Raw genomic sequence first — 19,954 nt, 5'->3', positions numbered from 1 at the left:
CCAACATTCCTTTTGGATTTATTATGTAGATAAAGTTAGAGTGGCATTGACTCTTTTTGCTGCTCCATTTGTAACAGAATTGGTTTTAGTGAGTTTTTAACATGCTGCATTGCTAATTTGTGCTTTGTTTTTCCCTTGTGTAGTTTCAGTAGAACAGTCAACTAACTATTTGAAATGCATAAATTCAAAGCATAGTCTATATGTTTCGAATATGACACTGACTTTTTCGATTCCTTCATTAGTAATGGGGAATATATTTATATTAGCAAGTTAGTAACTTGATGAATTACTAATTTTTGCTTTGCTTTCTCTTCCTCTGTCATTTCAGCATGATGTCATTTAAATGCTATTTATGCAACTTCAGAGAATGGAAGTCAACCATATCTCTTGTTTTGTTTTATTAACTAAACACTATCTTTGATATGCAGCATCTGTAATATGTGGTGAGAGGAAGTCTGGGCTACCATATTAGCTAGTTAGTCACATACTGATTTGCTAATCTGTGCTTTGTTCTCTTGTGTTGTTTCAGGAGAAATGTTTACTGAATGCATGTTCAGAGCCATAGTCCATTCAGCATCGAAGGGATTAGTCAAGAAAGACAATCTAGGGTTTGTTGTTGAAGATAATGAATCATTGGGGAGTATTCCCCAATTTTAGGCAGCCCAGTGATTAAAAGTATGCTGGCATGTTAAAGCATGGCCTTTGGGCCTGTATGTCAGGGTGCATTGAGTTCATATGGGATCAACTGGATCCACCTTCTTATACCACTGTACAATTTCCAGCCATCCAGCCAGTATAGACCATAGAGCCAACATGACCATCCAGCATGAGAGACCTTTTGAGAAGATTGCCCAGCCAACTCCGACACATTGGGACAGTGTTCCCCAATTTTGGTAGCCCAGTTGGCATAAGTACCTCTGTATGTCTGAGCATGGTCTTTGGGCCTATAAGTCCAAATGCATAGAGTTTATACTGGATCCATTGGATCCAATGCATAATAAAACCACACTGTCCTGGCATTGCTGGACTTTCGTATGTTCACTTCTTGTCCACGAGTGAGAGCTAGTGACATTTTCATAGAGATGGATTTGAGTCTTCAGTACCACCTGGTATGTCTTCTCCAGAGCTGTAGGCGGAACCAGTTGGGCCTCAATGCACAGTGAGTGTGACGGAACTCCTTACATTCACCATTCTTGACATCTTACTCAGATGTGACCATGGAATGGACTGAGGTTTAGCTTTCAAGCCACCATCAAGTACATTTATTGGATGTTTGCTAATTCAGAATGCCCTCCACCCACTAATACTACTCTGAAGAATTGGTAGATCTCAATGATTGTTGTTGTTGTTGTTGGGTTTAACACCATTTTTCAGCACACGATAGGCTATGCATGGCAGCCAGTATTAATGGTGGAGGAAGAACCTGGAAAACCCCGGGAAGAACCATCGACCCACGAGAAGCTACTGGCAAGCTTTCTCACATACCCAAGATCTCATTGAGGAGGAAGAGATGGACTTAAGGCGACAGACACCGTCAATACTGATCTCCTGGCACTTGACAAGAATATCATAGCTGTTCATATGTTCGCTGGTCTGTTTCATAAGGTGGCCAGATGTGCTTTGTGTCCATCGAAGTTTGTTTGGGATGTTGTTGCACCTTCTTCTTTGTTGGATTGGCCTCATTGGCACCTTTCAGACTTGATGGAAACACCCAGGATTGCCATGCTTGGGAGGTAATGACCAAGATTGCTAGGGTCATTGACCAGGGCTGCTCATCATACCATGGCCAATCTTTCAATGGGTTCAGCTACTTTACTCCTGATACGACATGTCACATGTCTGTGATCCTTGTCTCTCTAACCTTGTCATACGCTCCCTTTCCCGACAACCCAGTTTGGGTCACCATTTGCTTTGGAGGTAGAATAGAGGAAGTTTGAAGGAAGGCAGCTCAGTAACTGCCCATCCACCTTGCAGCTCCACTCACATGGGTGTTTGGAACCACTCAGCCCCCACCAGTGTGAAGGAATGTTAAGTGGTCTCAGGTCAGGTGATCTTCTCACATGTGCACCAATATAGATTTCTTGGATGCAGTCGTGTAGAAGCAGTAAGAAACCAAATGTTGAGCTCACTGAATCTCCCTATTCCCTCAGATTGGGGGTGTGTGTGATCCAGGTCATTCAGAGGGGCTTTGCATTTTGTACATCAACAATCCCCTCCCCTCTTCATGGATGGATGCAGTGATAGATTGGGAGATGGATGCCTTTCTACAAAAGGAGATAAGCTCGCTCATAATAAAAAAAAGGTAGAGTATTTTTGGGAAACAAACATCAATTTTAGACCAATCATTGACTGGAGTCACATCATTCATTTCAAGATGGAGATGGTGAGTTCAATTCACCTCTTTGTTTGGTGGGATGAGTATGCCCTTAGTCTCGATCTGACCAACAGATCCCTATCCACCTTGTGTCACAAATATTTTTTCTGTTTTTTCTTACCTTGACACACTTTATGAGTTCAGAGTTCTTACTTTGGCCTCAACATCAAACCTTGGGCTTTTACCAAGAATATGGATAATAATAATAGTAATAATAATAATAATAATAATAATAATAAAAATAATAATGATAATACAGTAGAACCTGTCTTGAAAGACCACCCTTTCTGCCAAAAAATTATGATCTCTCAAGGCAGGTGGTCTCTCATAACAGGTCAGATTGCTATATAATCAATAAATTTGTGCATTGAGAATATGGTCTCTCAAGACAGGTGGTCTCACATAACAATGGTCTTTCAGGACAGGTTAGACTAAGATAATAATGACTTTAATTAAAGAGGGTAAACCAAGCTAAGACATAATCTACCTTTAGGTCCTCATACAAAGGAAATTATTTATTTTAGCTGCATCTCTGAAGCCACTGGATACATTGGGTTTGGAAGAAGGAAATAGAGTGGGCATTTCTAATCTCAACTGGAATACTATTCCAGAGTATTGGAAACTTTTTTAAAATAATTCCTTTTTGGTATGGGAATTTTATGCTGTTTGGTAGACATGGATCGCAGGTGGGGAGTATTGCTAGGTAACCTATACTGGAATAGTGATTGTAAATATTCAGAGCATTATTATTGGATACCCTGTACATTAATTTTGCTTTTCTCAAATGAATTCGGGTTTAAAATGGTAATATTTTTAACTTACCATCTAAATTTTTCTTGCTTTCTTTCTGGATTGATATTAGCCCTAATGCTTTGCTACGTTTTTATCATTTGAATTACCCCTTCTGTATTACAGTACTCTAAATAAGTTTGTATGTAACTGTTATAAAATAGTTTTCTGTACCTTTCAGGGACAAAATGTCTTATCCTGCTGAAAAGCAATAAACTTGAATTGACTTTTTTACTGATATGTTTGATATTTTCAGTCCATGACAGGTTATTATCTTCCAAAAACACCAGGTAGTTTATCATGACTTGACCATTTGCAAATTTGTATCCTTCCATGTTAGACCTAGTTCATCACTATCAAGATTTGTCCTTTTTGCTGTGTTGAGATAAGTAATATTTTAGTTTTACCAGTATTTACCACCATGCCATTGCATGTGCACCAGTTTTCCACCTTGTTCAGGGCAGAGTAAAGAAATTTTGAGTTCATCCATTGTGTTTTGGATGTCTGACAATGTTGTGTCATCTGCATAGAGATCTGTAGATGATACTGAGTCCCTTTAGCAAAAGTGGTAGGTCATTAATAAATAAAATAAATAGTAATGGACCTAGAATTAAGCCTTGTGGTACTCCATATCTAATTGTTCCAGGTTCAGACAGAACATTATTTATATAAACATGTCTCTCACTTAAGTATGAAGTAAACTGTTAAACTGTGCTTTCATAACATTGATAGATTTTCAGTTTCTTCAAAAGGATTTCATGATCCTCCATGTCAAAAGCATTCCTGAAATTTACAAATAAAGATTCTGCGATTCTACCTTGGTCAAGTGCCTCCACTCTGAAGGCTTATGAGGGAAATTGACTTGTTTTCAGGGACTGATGCCATGCTAACAACATCATCCCTCTGCATGCCTCAATGCCTCAACTGGCCAATTGTTTCTCTGGCTCTTTAAGCAGAAACAGTTGGCCCCAATCTCTATCAAAGACTACCATCCCATGGTATTAAACACATTCCAGCATCACAGCTGACATCTTCCATATGTCAAGAACCAAAGCCATTCAAGATCCTCTTTGCTCTGTGAGCACCACATCTGAACACAACATTTTGATCCAAGATATAATAGAAGTTGTTGGTTGACATGCAGAATCAACCTTCTAAAGTCTTCATCCCAGAGATTTAGCATCACAGAGGCAAACCTTGAATCTGGAAGGTCCAATGGCATCAGCACAGATGGCCACAGACTGAACTAGATCAATCAACACAGCCTGTTAGCTTCACTGGATTCACTAGTGAAATTATATAGGTAAGAAGATTTCAATATTCATCTTCTTAATCGTATGTTATGGTCACAGATGAAGTCACCCGAGCCTGTGTTGCTTATGTATTAGGAGAATAGGTTAGCATTCACATGGGGAATCCAGCTCATCTTCCCTAGAAGTATACCCAAGGTAGAGGTCAGATGCTCAGCATCCCCTCCTCCTATTATTTATTCGCCTAACATAATAATCTGGGAACATATTCAAAAGAGTAATATATTTTTCAGCAAATTATGTTGCTCTGAGAATACTTACCCAATTACATTACTTAAAGCCCCACCCAACCACCCTGTCATGCAGGCATCCTTGTTAGTGTCTTGCTCAGCTAAAAACTAACTATACTTGGTGGTGCCGAGGGGAGGTAATGGGCAAGAATTATTGCCCTCTTTCTATTGAAATAGACAAAAAAAGATGATTTTCATCTTTTAGTTGGGCTGGATTAGTGACGTAGCAGCCTATTCCTTACATAATATGATTGGGTAAGTATTCTTGTAGAAACATAATTTACTTAAACATTTGCTTTATATCCATTGCAATCAAGATTTCATTATGAGGGCAAGTTTCAGAGTTTAAATTTATTTTGTTTAAGTCACTTTTGTGTTGCAAATTCTTGCAACTTTTGAGAGGTAAATCCTTTTAGACAGTATCCTTGTGGCAGAACATGTTGAAAAAACTAGAAATCCTTGAACAAATTACCAAACATGGATTCATAACCTCTTACCCATAACCATGCATATGACAAAATGCCCTCAATGTTGCAAATGACATACCCAAAAAGTTACGAATATTTCTCAGCAATATGAAATAAAATCCATTTTTCTCATTGCAGGAGTTTCTGATGCCAATCTACTTCATCTTGATCCTAGCCATGATCAAGTTTTTCATCAAACCCCAGACTGTGCCACAACTGACAGATTTCCCAGTCACAGATCTCTTCAGCATTTCTTGTCAACAAACCTTAAGCAAAATACTAGTGTCTCCAAATGAAACTTACGTTCACAACTTAACGTCTAAAGCAGGAGATATTTTGAAAGATGTTCTGGGAAAGCCACCTGAATTTGAATACTTCACTTCAAAGTTGGATGCTGAGAACGAATATAAGGCAAACTCGGATGCTATTTCAGCTGGTTTAATCTTTGATTATGATAGACAAGGCAAATTCAGTTATTTTATACGTATGCCATATCAAAACATTGCAAGGACAGGAGCTGGGGTTAATCAGTTTATGAGAGATCAGGCACAGTGTCGCCAGGGGACTGGGTTGGATAATACAAACTGTGATGCAAATACCTACCTGTACACATGTTTTTCTGCTCTTCAGTTGGCAATCGACACAGCTCTTATCAGAGAGACTATTGGAAATACAAACTTTTCTATGCCAAAAGTTACAGTACAAATGATGCCTAAACCATCTTATACCCCAGACAGCAGTTACATCCAGATCCTGTCAGCAATATATTTTGTACTGGCCTACTCTCCATTCATCAACTTTCTGACTGTAAATTTAGTGTCAGAGAAAGAGAAGAAGATAAAGGAAGGAATGAGAATGATGGGTCTCAAAGATACAGTATTCTGGTGACAAAGTTTTCTTTTCCATTACTTTTATGACCCAACTGCCAGCAGTGGAAGGGGCATTTTAATTTGGTTGTGCCTGTCCATCCTACCATCTATCCCACGAAACTTGTTAGAAAAATTGCAAAAAAACTTTTTAATAAAGACAAATTATATTGGCCTTGTTTATTTGTATGCACATGTTGATGACCTGTTTAGATTTTTGGGTCATATTAGCAAATTTTCAAATTTTTTTCACATTTTCTAAATTTTGTGACCTACTTTTCTAAAGAAAGCATTTTTAGCATGATTCAGCTACAACAATTACAGGTGGACAAATTGAATTTTGTATGCATATTTGTATCATATGTAGATTACCTGATTAGATTTTCATGTAAGTGCAGAAATATTTTCAGTTTTTCAACATTTTTTAATTGCTTTCACTTAGACATGTTGTTCTGCATGCCTATAGGGGGTGATGCATGTGTGTTTTACAAACAAGAAGTCTAGTTATCACATGACATTATGATATGACATTGTTATGCCATGTTTTTTATATTAAACAGAACATCATTTTCTCATCATGCATGATGCCATGGAATCATGCAATTCAGAATACTAATGTCAAAGGCATCCAGATATTTAGAGTCAGTTTTAGCTCCACTGGTCAAAGACCAAAGAAGCTTATGTAATAACCTTTGGTCTTTCATCCACCATCTAGCACAAGTTCTCTACTCATAAACTACTTGGAGGACTGCTGTGAAACTTCACACACACACACACACACACACACACATTTATCTCAAGATCTAGTTGGTTCTAAACAAAAACATTGTCTTCCAGTCATCCAGTATGGCTGCCACTTCAAACATCTTGGAAATCTTGTTAGTACTACTCCTTCTGAAATGATTGACATATTAATAATGGGTCTTTATTAGACGACTTCTTTCTTTACTGTGTAGTTGGTCCTAAATGAAAATGTGTAAATGTCATATCCAATATAAACACTACAGTGGCCATCTTTTAAACCTTGTAATTGCTTTTCCTCCCAAATGGATGGCCATATCAACATGGGATTTTCACTTAAAGATGATGCCTGGTTGGTCCTAACTGACAATGTTGCCAATATGACATCCATTTGGGCAGCCACAGCAACCATCTTGAAAACCTTGTTGTTCCTACTCCTAAATGGGTAGTCTTATTAATATAGGATTTTCACCAAAAGACATCTTACAATACTGAGTTGAAATGAAAATGGTGCCAGTTTTCCATCTGATATGGCTGCCAAATGGTTTATTGAGGTTTTTTTATATATCTCCTGCATGGTTGATCATATCAATATAGGGTTTTTACCAAAAGAATTCTCATGATATCTAGTTGGTCAATAATGAAAATGGTGCCAATTTCATGTCCAATATGCTAGCCACAATGGCCATCTTTAAAATCTCTTTATCTTTTCTCTGAATGGATGGTCTTATTGATATGGGGTTTTCACCAAAAGGATTCTAATTATCTCCACTTGGTCCTAAAGAAACTAATCTTATCCAATTTGGTAACCAAAGCAGCCAGTTTGGCTTTTTTAAAAAATCACTTGCCTGACAAAGCCATATTAATTTACTTTTATTTTGACTCTCCCCTCCAATTAAATAGTCTATACTTGTGATTACATTCTATTTTCCTGAGACTGAACCCTCGTTCACATTCTGTTGCAGAAGAAGCTCACAGCGAATGAAATTTCCAATGATCTGTGCATGCTCATGAGTGGAATTCTGAATAAATATGGTATACACCTCTGGTCATGCAATCTTTGACTGTATGCCGTTTGCTTAGCCTTCCAGTATATGTGTACAATCTGTGTATTTCATCACTGTCAGTAGGGATGAATATTCAGGGACCTTACAGTAGTTTCATTTTATGAACACTGTACAAAAAATGGAGAGACAATGGTTGGCATATTGGACACCCTGTGACTATCAAATTTTGTGGATTTTTACAGCATGATTGTAAAGTCAGAGACTGTATTCTTAGAATATGCTTACTTTTCATAATTTCACTGAACAAATGTTAACGAAGATGTGTTAATAGCCAATCTTTAGTGTTAGCAAAAGATTGTAGTATGTCCAGATTCAAATGTAATAATTTTTTCTACTCTACAGGCTGTCTTGGACCACTGTCTATGTCATCATCATCACAATAGTTACTCTCGTTGTAGTTGTAATTGCAGCCGCAGTGAAATTCTTTGCCAACAGTAACTTGTTCCTTTTCTTCTTGATGCTTTTCTTTTATGGACTATCAATTATTGCCCTGTCATTTGCCATCACACCATTTTTCAACAATGCCCGTACAGCAGGAGGTGTGGCCAGTCTGATGACCATGGTTATTAGTTTGTTATACCTCATCGTTAGTTTGACACGATCTTACACCAGCAGTGGGCTGGAATATTCAATTCCTGTTGGCGGAAGATGGGTGCTCTGTTTATTATCTCCTGTTGCACTGGCTCTGGCAATTGATCAAGTAAGTATGGTATTGCTAAGATAAGACCCTTTAAGATTGTTACCATAGATACTCGCTTATACAAGACCAACTGCAAACTACACAGACCCAGATCTGTTGTCATAATGTGCTGGCAAATCTATGCAGTTTGTGAGGAGTAAACAGTAAAACAATTTAGACCCTGATTTGCATGCACATTATACAACAGCAGATTAGGGTCCATGTTTTGGGTTGTAATCAACTTAAAAGTAAGTATATACAGTAAGACTGATGAGGGTTATTTCCTTATCTGCAGTGTTGGAGATCAACCATATTATTCCTAGTGATTTCCAATGCAGTGTCATAATACTTAAATGCTAATTAACAGCATACTGACTTTGTTATTGTTTGCAGTTGAATCATTAGCTTCGAAGTATGAGCAGATCATGCTGATGTCTTTACCTTTTTTAGTTACCGTATTTGAGTAGCTTTTAATTTCTCTAGTACCGGTAGTAGTCTTTGTTTCGGCAATGTAAGGAGGACAGAGCTTACCATATTTACCATGTATACTGGGACACAATAAAATAATAATTATTTTTCCTGTTCCAAAACCTATGGTGAAACTAATATTTCACCTAGGCCATATGTCCCAAAACTTAAGAAACAAAATAAATTTGTGTTGAATATGTGTCCCCTTCACTGCATGTTGCAGTAAAATAGTTAAACAAAACGTTTATTTGATTATAAAATGAAAGAAATTAACCTTTTATTATTATCATTTATTCCTCTTATTTTCATCATGAGCATTAAAGAAATGATATGTATATATCCACAAATTCCATATATGTTTCGTATGCATCCATAATGTAGTGTGTTCCACATATGTCAAGTAACACATGACACATTGTCCACTGCATATAGAGAAATGAATCGTGTTGTACTCAGAGGTTTGAATATTGTATCAGATTGAAAACTGGATCCAACAAAATTGCAAATGAGAGATTCAGAGGGAAATGTTGACTGATTGCTTGATGGCACCTGCCATTAACCCTTTACCTCATAGAGCATAGTTACAAAGTGCAGCACACTATAAATAGAACACCTGTTACCTATTCAACCCCATACACATAGGCCTGTCTGTGAACTGTTAAGCAATGTAGTGTATGTTACGTTTAACAGCAATTTTAACCATTTTACATTTTTGTTATCATCTATTATATGTGGAAAAATTTAAGAGTAAAGTCCGATTGTTATAGCTGTGTGATTCTTTATCACAGAAGAATTTTTTATATGCTTTAAAATCTTGAGAGAACTCGTTCACCATTATGTCATTGAGGCCATGTGACCAACCGTAGCTGCCATTTTTCATACTCGAAATTTACAAGTTTTTCGTCTTCGTCTACATCACTAAGTCATCTGAATTTGATTATTTATAAAAACTAATTGCTGCCTACATCAATATCAGAGCCTTTGCCTAAGTTATTTAATCTTTCATAGTTGTGATTCTAATCATGAAAACTTCGTAAATACTGAATGAAATCCTCGACCGCCATTTTGGAGAGTGGAGATTACGACCCAGTTACTTTAAATAGCAGATATTGACCAGTGCATAAACAGTGACCACGTGATCTGATGTAATTGTCATTCGCAGAAACGAATGTAGTATCTAATAGGGGTATTTCCCCGAAGGTGGCACTACAAAAACTGGCTTAAAATGGCTGATGTTTACAGCCGACGTCAAAAGGCGCTTCCATGCAACTGGAGTAGAGGTGTCAAAAGGCGCTTCCATGCGAATGGTGTAGAGGCGTATAAAGACGCTTGTATGAGGTAAAGGGTTAATGTATCAAATCTTGTAAAGTGCAAAATAGCCAAGATTGTATTATCCATGTTAACTATATGACAGTATCTTGCAAATAAGTATCGTTTGAAAATACATTAACTGTGAGTGCAAATGACAATCATTTTGCTAGCATGGGTGGAAAAAGAATAATTTAAGCAAGTTATTGCTGTTTGTTATTTACCCTGCAAACATCAATGCTTTTATGTATCAGTTATGATTATAGATGGCAAGAGAAAAATAAAAGCCTGTGTGGGGAATAAACACACCTGGCAGAGATGCAATAAACTCATTGCTTGAACTTGCAGATAGGATATCAGATACAAAGGTTACTTCATTACAAAGCAAGCCAACCTCAGAAGCCAACTTTGGATTCTTTTAAGTGTGCCAGTTCTTTTATATACAGAGTCTGCTGATGTAGGTAAACCAACTTTGGTTCCTTTTTACCAGTATTTATGGGAATTTTGACAATAAATCCAAACAATGAAATAGTTTTTAAAGCAACACTATCTAGTGCTTTGTGTATGGACATAAATGACCCAATGTCTCCCAGAAGATTTGGAGGAGAAATCATCTGATGACTTTTTGAAGGCCACAAGAGGAGCAGATGATTTCACTGACAATATGATCATTAACATGGATGAAACTCATTGCACTTTGAACTCGTTCCTGGATGGACCATCAATAAAAGGGGGTTAAAAGTGTTGAAATTCACACAATCGGTGCAGAATAAAAATCTTACTTTAGTCCTTGTAGTTCCGATTCAAGAGATGTGTTGCCTCTAATGCATGAGAAGCTAAAAAATATGCACCAAAAGGATAGATCACACATGTGCAGGAGAACGGTTGGATTGATGAGATGCTGCTGCAGTGGATTAAAGAGTTTTATCTCAAGTAAACAGTTTAGTATTTGTTTAATACAATTTAAGTTTGAGTGCATTTTCTGACATGTAATTTTCCAATGATTTAAAAGGTGTCCCACAACTTATGACTTAAGTAAACCCAGATGTGTCCCAGAACACACAGTGCACACAAAAATGACTTTAAAAATTAACTTATGATGTCCCAACAAATATGTTTTCCCAGTATGTATGGTAAATATGGTAGAAAGACTTGTTAGCAAAAAGGATTTAAATAAACTTCAAGTTTGTAACTTAAAATATTTGACCAAGGCTGATTAGTAAATTCCTTAACCATTTATGTGTTATATATTAACCATATTATTACTATAATAATAATAATAATAATAATAATAATAATAATGATGATAATAATAATAATAATAATAATGACCTTATTTAAAGAGGGTGACAGAATTAGCTAAGGACTAATCTACCTTGAGGCCCTCATACAAAGGAAATTATTTATTTAAGCTGCATCTCTGAAGCCACTGGATATATTGGTTTTGGAAGAAGGAAATAGAGTGGCCATTTCTAATCTCAACTGGAATACTATTCCAGAGCAGAGTTCCAGAATATTGGAGACTTTTTTAAATAACTCCTTATTTGGTTTGGGAATTTTATGCTGTTTGGTAGACATGGATCGCAGGTGGGGAGTATTGCCAGGTAGCCTATACTAGAATAGTGATTGTAAATATTCAGGAGCACTATTATTGGATATCCTGTACATTAATTTGGCTTTTCTCAAACAGATTCGGTCTTTAAAAGGTAATATTTTTAATTTTAACTTACCAGCAGCTGGGGCCCTGAGTGGCCAAGTGGTCTAAAGCACTGTCCATTACGGATCACTGCCATCTCACTGTGTCTGTGTGGGTTTCGATTCGAGTCTTAGATTCAGCCAATGTGGGTATGTGAGAAAGTCTGCCAGTAGCTTCTTGTGGGTCGGTGGTTCTTTCCGAGGGTTTTCCCAAGGTTCTTCCTCCACTATTAATAATGGCTGCCATGTATAGCCTATCGTGTGCTGAAAAATGGCGTTAAACCCTACAGCAACAACAACATAACTTACCAGCTAAATTTTCCTTGCTTTCTTTCTGGATTGATATTACCCCTAATGCTCTTTTTTGAAGATGTGCCAGCTTTGCTATGTTTTTATCATTTGAATTACCCCATACTGTATTACAGTAGTGTAAATAGGGTTGTATGTAACTGTTATAAAATAGTTTTCTGTGCCTTTCAGGGAGAAAATGTCTTATTCTACCGAGAAGCCATAAACTTGAATTGATTTTTTTACTGATATGTTTGATAGTTCAGTCCACGATAGGTTATTATCTACCAGAACACCAAGTAGTCTATCATGACAGACCATTTGCAAATTGTTATCCTTCCATGTCAGACATAGTTCATCGCTCTCAACATTTGTCCTTTTTTGCCATGTTGAGATAAGTAATATTTTAGTTTTACCAGTATTTACCACCATGCCATTGCATGTGCACCAGTTTTCCAGTTCGTTTAGGGCATTCTGTAAAGATATTTCAAGCTCATGCTTTGTGTTTTGGATGTCTGACAATATTGTGTCATCTGCATAGAGATCTGTAGATGATATTGAGTCTCTTAGTAAAAGTGGTAGGTCATTAATAAATAAAATAAATAGTAATGGACCTAGAACTGAGCCTTGTGGTACTCCATATCTAATTGTTCCAGGTTCAGACAGAACATTATTTATGTAAACATGTTGTGTTCTCTTACTTAAGTATGAAGTAAACCATCTAATTGTTCTTTCATCACATTGGTAGATTTTCAGTTTCTTCAAAAGGATTTCATGATCCACCATGTCAAAAGCTTTCCTGAAATCTACAAAATAATTCAGATCCTATCATTCAACCTTGGTCAAGTGCTTGAAGCCATTTATCAGTTAGGGAGATCAAGACAGTCTCACATGAATGTTTCTGTCAAAAGCCTGATTGATTAGGGTGTAACAGCAAGTGTTTGGTTAAATATGACATGAATCAATTTTGACAAGTTTGTTATTATTAAGATTGGTCGCTTAAGTTATCAGCATCATCCTTAGAACCAGATTTATGAATAGGAGTTACCTTTGCAGTTTTCCATATTTTGGGGACAGATGAGGTTGCAATACTTAAATTGACTATGAATGTTATGTTGTCTACAATTATTATAGCATAGGCATAAGATTTAATGAATTGTGGACCAATCTGATCAAGTCCTGTAGCTTTCTTGGTATCAAGTTCACTGAGACATTTTTTAACAAAGGTTTTTGATGCTGGTGGGATAGAGAAACATACCTCCTTGGAGATTTTGCTGCAGCCTGCAGAACTGTTTCAGTTCATTAAAGTTGTTTAACTGGTTAATCAGTTTGGAAGCACCTGATATACAAAATGGGAATATCAAAATCACTCTATGAATCAAAACAGCCTAAAGCTATGCAGAATAAAAATCACCACACAGAGACAGCATAGATGCAGTTAAATCCTAATTATGACAAGAATTTAGAGATTTGACTGACTAGCAGTATACTGCTGCTAAGGGGAGCCCAACAAGTTTTCCTTGAAATAGATATGTTTTCTGCTAGAGTGTGTTATACACTATAGCAGTTGTCCCTCACTAGGATGCTGTTAAGGGAGCCCAAGTGTTCTTTGATATTGGTGAGTATATTTTATGCTGGTGCACATCATACACTGTAGCAATTGTCACATCATACACTGTAGCAGTTGTCACATCATACACTGTAGCAATTGTCACATCGTAGCAATCATACACTAGCAATTGTCACATCATACACTGTAGCAGTTGTCACATACACTGTAGTTGTTGTCACATCATACACTGTATCAATTGTTACATCATACACTGTAGCAGTTGTCATATCATACACTGTAGCAGTTGTCATATTATACACTGTAGCAGTTGTCACATCATACACTGTAGCAGTTGTCCCTCACTTTAGCGTTGTTAAGGGAGTCAGAAGTGCTCCTTGATGTAGGTGAGTATATTTTATACTTGCGCACATCATACACTGTAGCAGTTGTCTCTTACTTTAGTGCTGTTAAGGGAGTCAGAAGTGCTCCTTGATGTAGGTGAGTGTATTTTATACAGGTGTACATTATACACTGTAGCAGTTGTCCCTCACTTTAATGCTGCTAAAGGGAATCAGTAAGTGTTCCATGATATAGCTGAACACATCTATGCTGGGGTACATTATACAAAGTACAGTTTTACCTCACTATGATGCTGTTAAGGGAAGCCAGTAAGTGCTCCATGATATAGGTGAAGGTACATTATACTGGTGCACATACAGAAAAACAAAATTCACCCAGTACAGTTGGATTCATGACTATACCAAGCATGCAGATCTGGCACCAGTCTGATGCCAGCCAATTTCATGGTGGACATGGGCAAAAAAAATGAGTGGCTAGTCTGTCTGGCCAGCTGGAGTTTTAGGTATATCGAGTAAAAATAATCTTCAAATTTTATGTTTTGTCATGTTAAAAGAAATTTTTAAAAACCAAATAAAAAATAAATAATTGTGATTTGTTTCTTATGACCACTAATTATTATTGGTGATATGAGAAGTAAATAACTTGTGTTAAATCTGCATACACTAGATGCTTGTAACTCAAAATAAAGACTGCTGCATCTATGCAGTGTCTGATGCCAAACATATATACATGCTACTTTTGATTCCCAACATCACTATGTGGAGTTCTTTGGTTGCCTGGTAGCCACCAGAAGCTAAAAACCAAACACAGTCAGGGAAAAAAGAACAAATCAAAAGGAATACAACACTGTCAGATGAAAATGATTGTTGGGTTACAAAATTCACTTGGAAACAGGAGGCATGCTAAGACCATGACAGTAGTGTTATACTTTGTTCAGCTCATCATCAAGAATGATATCCAAGATTGTTGGTCTTTGAATTGTCATGTAAGCCTCATTTAATGTACCAATTTTGCTTTGCTCATGAATAATTTCAATGCCATTTTTATCAACATATGATACAATACAACACTATTCAATGCTCGACAGTGAGCAGCATTGACCTGGTCAGTAAATAGTTTCAATGTTATGTTGAATTTAATACACTTTAATAATTAAAGTTGACTTGTGATACAAATATATTATTCTGTGTTTGACTTTATGTTCCTTGTTTCAAATATAAATAACCTTACTAAGGACTGGACTGGTACTCATGTCTACCTGAATTTACTATTGTGTCATTAAGTACATTTTGACCAAATATAGGACCAGAAGTATTTTCAGGCTACTGGTCCAGTGGGCTGGCTGGAAATTTTGGTGAGTTTCATACACTGATTATACCCAGTTTTAGAGACTGTTATACTGAGGATTATCATGTGAGACAACTTTTTACTGTTTTGATATATCCACTGGTATGTATGTATGGTATATTGGTAACTTGGTAAGACTCTTATTTGATGATGTATCAAGTAGGTATTGATGGTATGCTGGTAACTTGGTAAGCCCCTTATATTATGTATCCAGCATGTATAGATGGTATATTTGTAACTTGGTAAGACTCTTATTTGATGTATCCATTATGACATTGTATGAATGGTATATTGGTAACTTGGTACGAGCCATATGTGATGTATCCTGTATGTATGGATGGTATATTCATAATTTGGTAACCTCTTCTTTGAAGTATCCATGTATGTATGGAGGGTATACATGTAAAATAATAAACCTCTTCATTGAGGTATCCAGGATCCAAACTAATACATTGTAAGAAAGTGACATACATGGTTTTCTTTAATCTGGACTGTCTGTAGAATTGATCAATATTTTTTCTGTTGCAGGGCATTTTTCTTGATATTACTGGAGAAATGAGCTTTGAGACAGCTACAAAAGGGGAATTCCCCCTCATTGCACCCCTTCTGATGTTACTGTTGGATTCTGTTCTGTACTTTTTGCTTGCTGTCTACCTGGATCGTGTTGTTCCTGGTAAGTTGATTTTTGTCTGATCTGGCAGATAGCAGTGTATAAACAAACTTTAAGTTGCCTGAAGTGATGTTCATGCCTACAATTTAAAAACTTTCTTTTAAGATTCAGTACAACATGCTTTACATAATAAAACACTTGCACTGTGCTCTTATAAAAGTATGATTCGGATCAGATTTGTGAGGTTAAGCTTTGTCACAGTAAGAAGACACAGATGATGTCAGAAACATTATCTTTGTCATGTGTATGTATATGATAGAAGATTAGCTCCCTTTTTGTTGGTTGCTAGCTCTCCACCGAGGAGGTTTATTCTTTTTCCCCATTGTTTTTGCAGCGTATAAAGCACATTGAATTTTCTGAATGATTTCACTAACAGAATTAAATGGTAACTAGTCAGTAGCTTTGCATGGTGGTAAATTCCAAGAAAATAGGGATGCTCAACACAGGTTTTAGCCTTCTGTGAGGCATATCAAGGGATTGAGACACATGTGCTATTGACTCAATTTTTTCAAACTTTTTGACTAGCAATAGTAGATGTGTGCTTTTTTAAAGTACTTGGAGAGAAAAGTGCTGTATATCAAGGGGCCCTGGGTGATTGAGAGGGCTAAAGTATTCACTTTTATCAGTCACTGCCATCTCACTTCTGTCCATGTTGGTTCAAGTCTCAGGCTTGGCTAGTGTGGGTATGTGAGAAAGCTCGCCAGTAGCTTCCTGTGGGTTGTTGGTTCTTACAGGTTTTTCATGGGGTTTTCCTCCACCAGTTATACTGGCTGCCATACGGCATTAAACCCAAAACAACAATTTATTGATGAAACGATGATGGTTTTATTGGCTTACCTGGCCATAAAGTCAAGTGAGCTTATGATAGTGTGCTTCATCTGTCATATAAGGTGCATCTGTCAACAATTGCTGTTTTAAACTTTCTTCTTGAAATATGTTAACCAATCATAATACATTACGAGAACTATTACTAACTTGCAAATCCATCCCCCCCCACCACCACCACACTGAAATGTTTTTTTGTAAAAGCAAAAATTTATCTGTCCACCTTGGTGGCAGTTAAAGTAATTCTACTTGCGCTCATACCAAATAGCATGCTTTCTACTGACAGAGAGGCCTTGCAATCCATGCAAGCATTTTGGAAGTTTTCTACCTTAGGGCAAGTTGGAGGAGTTTCATCTTTGTAGAGATGTATATCCAATCCATAAATTTACCACTTTTCAGTTCTTTATTTATTTTGATGACAAAGTTTCAGACTTTTCTGTGTTTTCACTTTGCCATCATCACACACATAGGCTCCTTTTTTATGTACCATCACAGGTTGCAATGGCATCTTCACAGATTGCTTTAGCAGTGTTTAATGTATGCAGGTCTAGTATATGATATAAAAAACTCACATGATATTGCTGTATAATTTGTGATATGTTTGGATACATGCAGGTAAGTTTTCAGTATTATCTGATTTTAGTATCCACTGCATAGTTACATTTGTGATGCTTTACTGACTTAACCTGTATAGACAATCATTTGGCCTTTCCTACAGGTAACATTGTCATACAATGGATAATCTAGCATCCACATTGTAAGTATCAACAGTGATCCATGCAGTGAGTTAACCATTCCTACAGGTAACTTTCTTTTAGAATTGATACTTTAGTGTCCACCAGCTAGTCTTAATGGCTGTGTTCCAATACTCTACCTGTACAGGTCATGCTTGCCCTTCTACAGGTAATTGTCATAGTGTGAAGCTCTGCATGGACACTAAGAAGTTCATAAAGCAGGACATGTGCTGCACTACACCTGTATATATTGTCTGCATTATTTTTGTCTTAAAGATTTAGAGCATGGGCAAGACCAGACAGACAGATGCTCTACATGTGTAGTTTACTCAAAGTTGTATTTCACTTATCATCTTGCATATCAGAATTATGGATTGGTTATGTACCCCATCCCAGCCTCAAGAACTGAACACTATCATGATATCCACGATGGCCCTGTTTCATCATGACCTGACTCATCGTTTACCTCTGATCACAATGGCTTGATGATAGTTGATGATACATTATCAGCCATCAGAAATATGAACTTTGACCAGTTTCATGACCTGCATAGAGTCACTAGGCACTTCCTATAGTGCTGCTAGGCATGCAACACCCAATTTATACAGGTGCATTTATGGATCAGTCTAACCTACATAGTGCCTTTAGGCACTTCCTGCATATAATGTCAGCTTGGTGCCTCCGTATCCAAGAGATGTCACCTTACTTACTATCAAGCCTAAGCCACTCAAAGGATGCCTATACTTGATGACAGCATTGACGTAATGGGATCTAATTCATGCTGTGAGCTGCCATCCTCATCATTCTTCTCCAGCTACTTCACAAGAGACATCAGCTTCACTACCTTTATCCAAAGATGATGAAAACTTGCTTGTAAGTTCCCTTGTAATTATTAGATCTTACCATGATTCATCAAGACTCACCCTTATTGGTGTGGATTCAAGAAGTTTTCCATGTACTCTTGCTATATGAGTTCTGTCCTACTTCCTCTACAACAACCTGCCAGGCCTACAGTTTTAGCATCATGTGATTATTGGTTAAAGGAAGAATCTACTTCCAGTTGCTTTTACAGTCTGACAGAGTTGCTGACATTTTGGGCTGCTCACATTGTCAATAATTCCTCACACATACCTTCCCTCAAACTTAAATTAGTGGTTCTACAAGTCCCATGCACCATTTTTCCATTTGGATACCCAGCAATTGATGTGTAATGTCATGGCTGTGGGCTCAATGTTGGATCTGGTATCTATGGTGACCATTCAACAGGCAGAACACAACTTGTCTTCTCCCTCCTCAAATCTCCCATGTCATATGGCAGCTTCATAAGACTATAGCTTCACAACATCCACAGGATTTGTGGGAGATAAAATGTTTTGAAGCCACTCCCTGACATATAGAGTCTATTATCCAGTCAGGTTATCTAGAAGCTGTCAAAACTACCTTAGGGACTGGATTTGATCTCTTTGGGAAAGGGATTTATGTCCCTCCATCGTTTACTTGTTATCCTAAAGTATTATGATTGGGTAAGATATTTGAAGAAGAAATCTATTTTTTCTAATTGGGTAACATATTTGAAGATACAAATTGTTTCTAGTAAAATATGTTACTTTTATAAATAAATGCTCATTTGATCATAATGTACATACATCCTTTCAGCCTCCCTGCAGTTGCATCCTTATATAGATCATGCCTTCCACTAAATTAGTAACTAATGAATTCACAAGATTTGGTGCAATTCTTGTATGAAGGGGAGATCACTCTACCTAATTGCCATTAGGTGGGTAGATCAATATTAGCTTTCTAGCTAAGCAGTTTTAGCCTGGGACGTTTGGATTTCCAGGTAGTAGCAGTTACCCTAAGATATTATGATCAGATAACTATTGTTGAAGAAACATATTTTACTAGAAAAATTAGTTTTGCTAAAAGTCATTTAGTTTGCATGTTATATATGTAAATTGTGGCATTGCAGGTTTGTAGTCTCCTCCAGGATTAAGAGTTTCATTCGAATCAAAAGATCACCTTCTAATATCTGAATGACTTTTTCATTTTTACAAGTTGATAGAGCTGTTTATACTATCAGTGTGAAATAAATAAAGATTTAAATGGTTGTTTTTTATTTGTCAGGAGAATTTGGGCCTCGTTATCCACCATGGTTCTGTTTTACAAAAGCGTTTTGGTGTGGAG

The 19,954-nt window shown here is 36.9% G+C and overlaps 1 protein-coding gene across 1 annotated transcript in view; it reads left to right on the top strand.

The window, feature by feature from the left end:
- Positions 1 to 19,954, top strand: part of LOC149803209 (cholesterol transporter ABCA5-like) — a 120,621-nt gene that overhangs the window by 13,241 nt on the left and 87,426 nt on the right. The window contains exons 3-6 of the mRNA XM_089952835.1: positions 5,309 to 6,054; positions 8,187 to 8,544; positions 16,070 to 16,214; positions 19,895 to 19,954. The exon at positions 19,895 to 19,954 is cut by the window's right edge and continues 106 nt beyond it. Of these exons, the coding sequence (XP_089808961.1) occupies positions 5,309 to 6,054; positions 8,187 to 8,544; positions 16,070 to 16,214; positions 19,895 to 19,954 (1,309 nt within the window). The remainder of the gene's footprint in view (positions 1 to 5,308; positions 6,055 to 8,186; positions 8,545 to 16,069; positions 16,215 to 19,894) is intronic.

Source organism: Sinohyriopsis cumingii, chromosome 3 (genome assembly GCF_028554795.1).
Source record: "Sinohyriopsis cumingii isolate HCF-2022 chromosome 3, ASM2855479v2, whole genome shotgun sequence".
Lineage (NCBI taxonomy): Eukaryota > Metazoa > Mollusca > Bivalvia > Unionida > Unionidae > Sinohyriopsis > Sinohyriopsis cumingii.
Note: the sequence above shows the minus strand (reverse complement) of the source record. Positions and strands in the feature narration are given on the sequence as shown.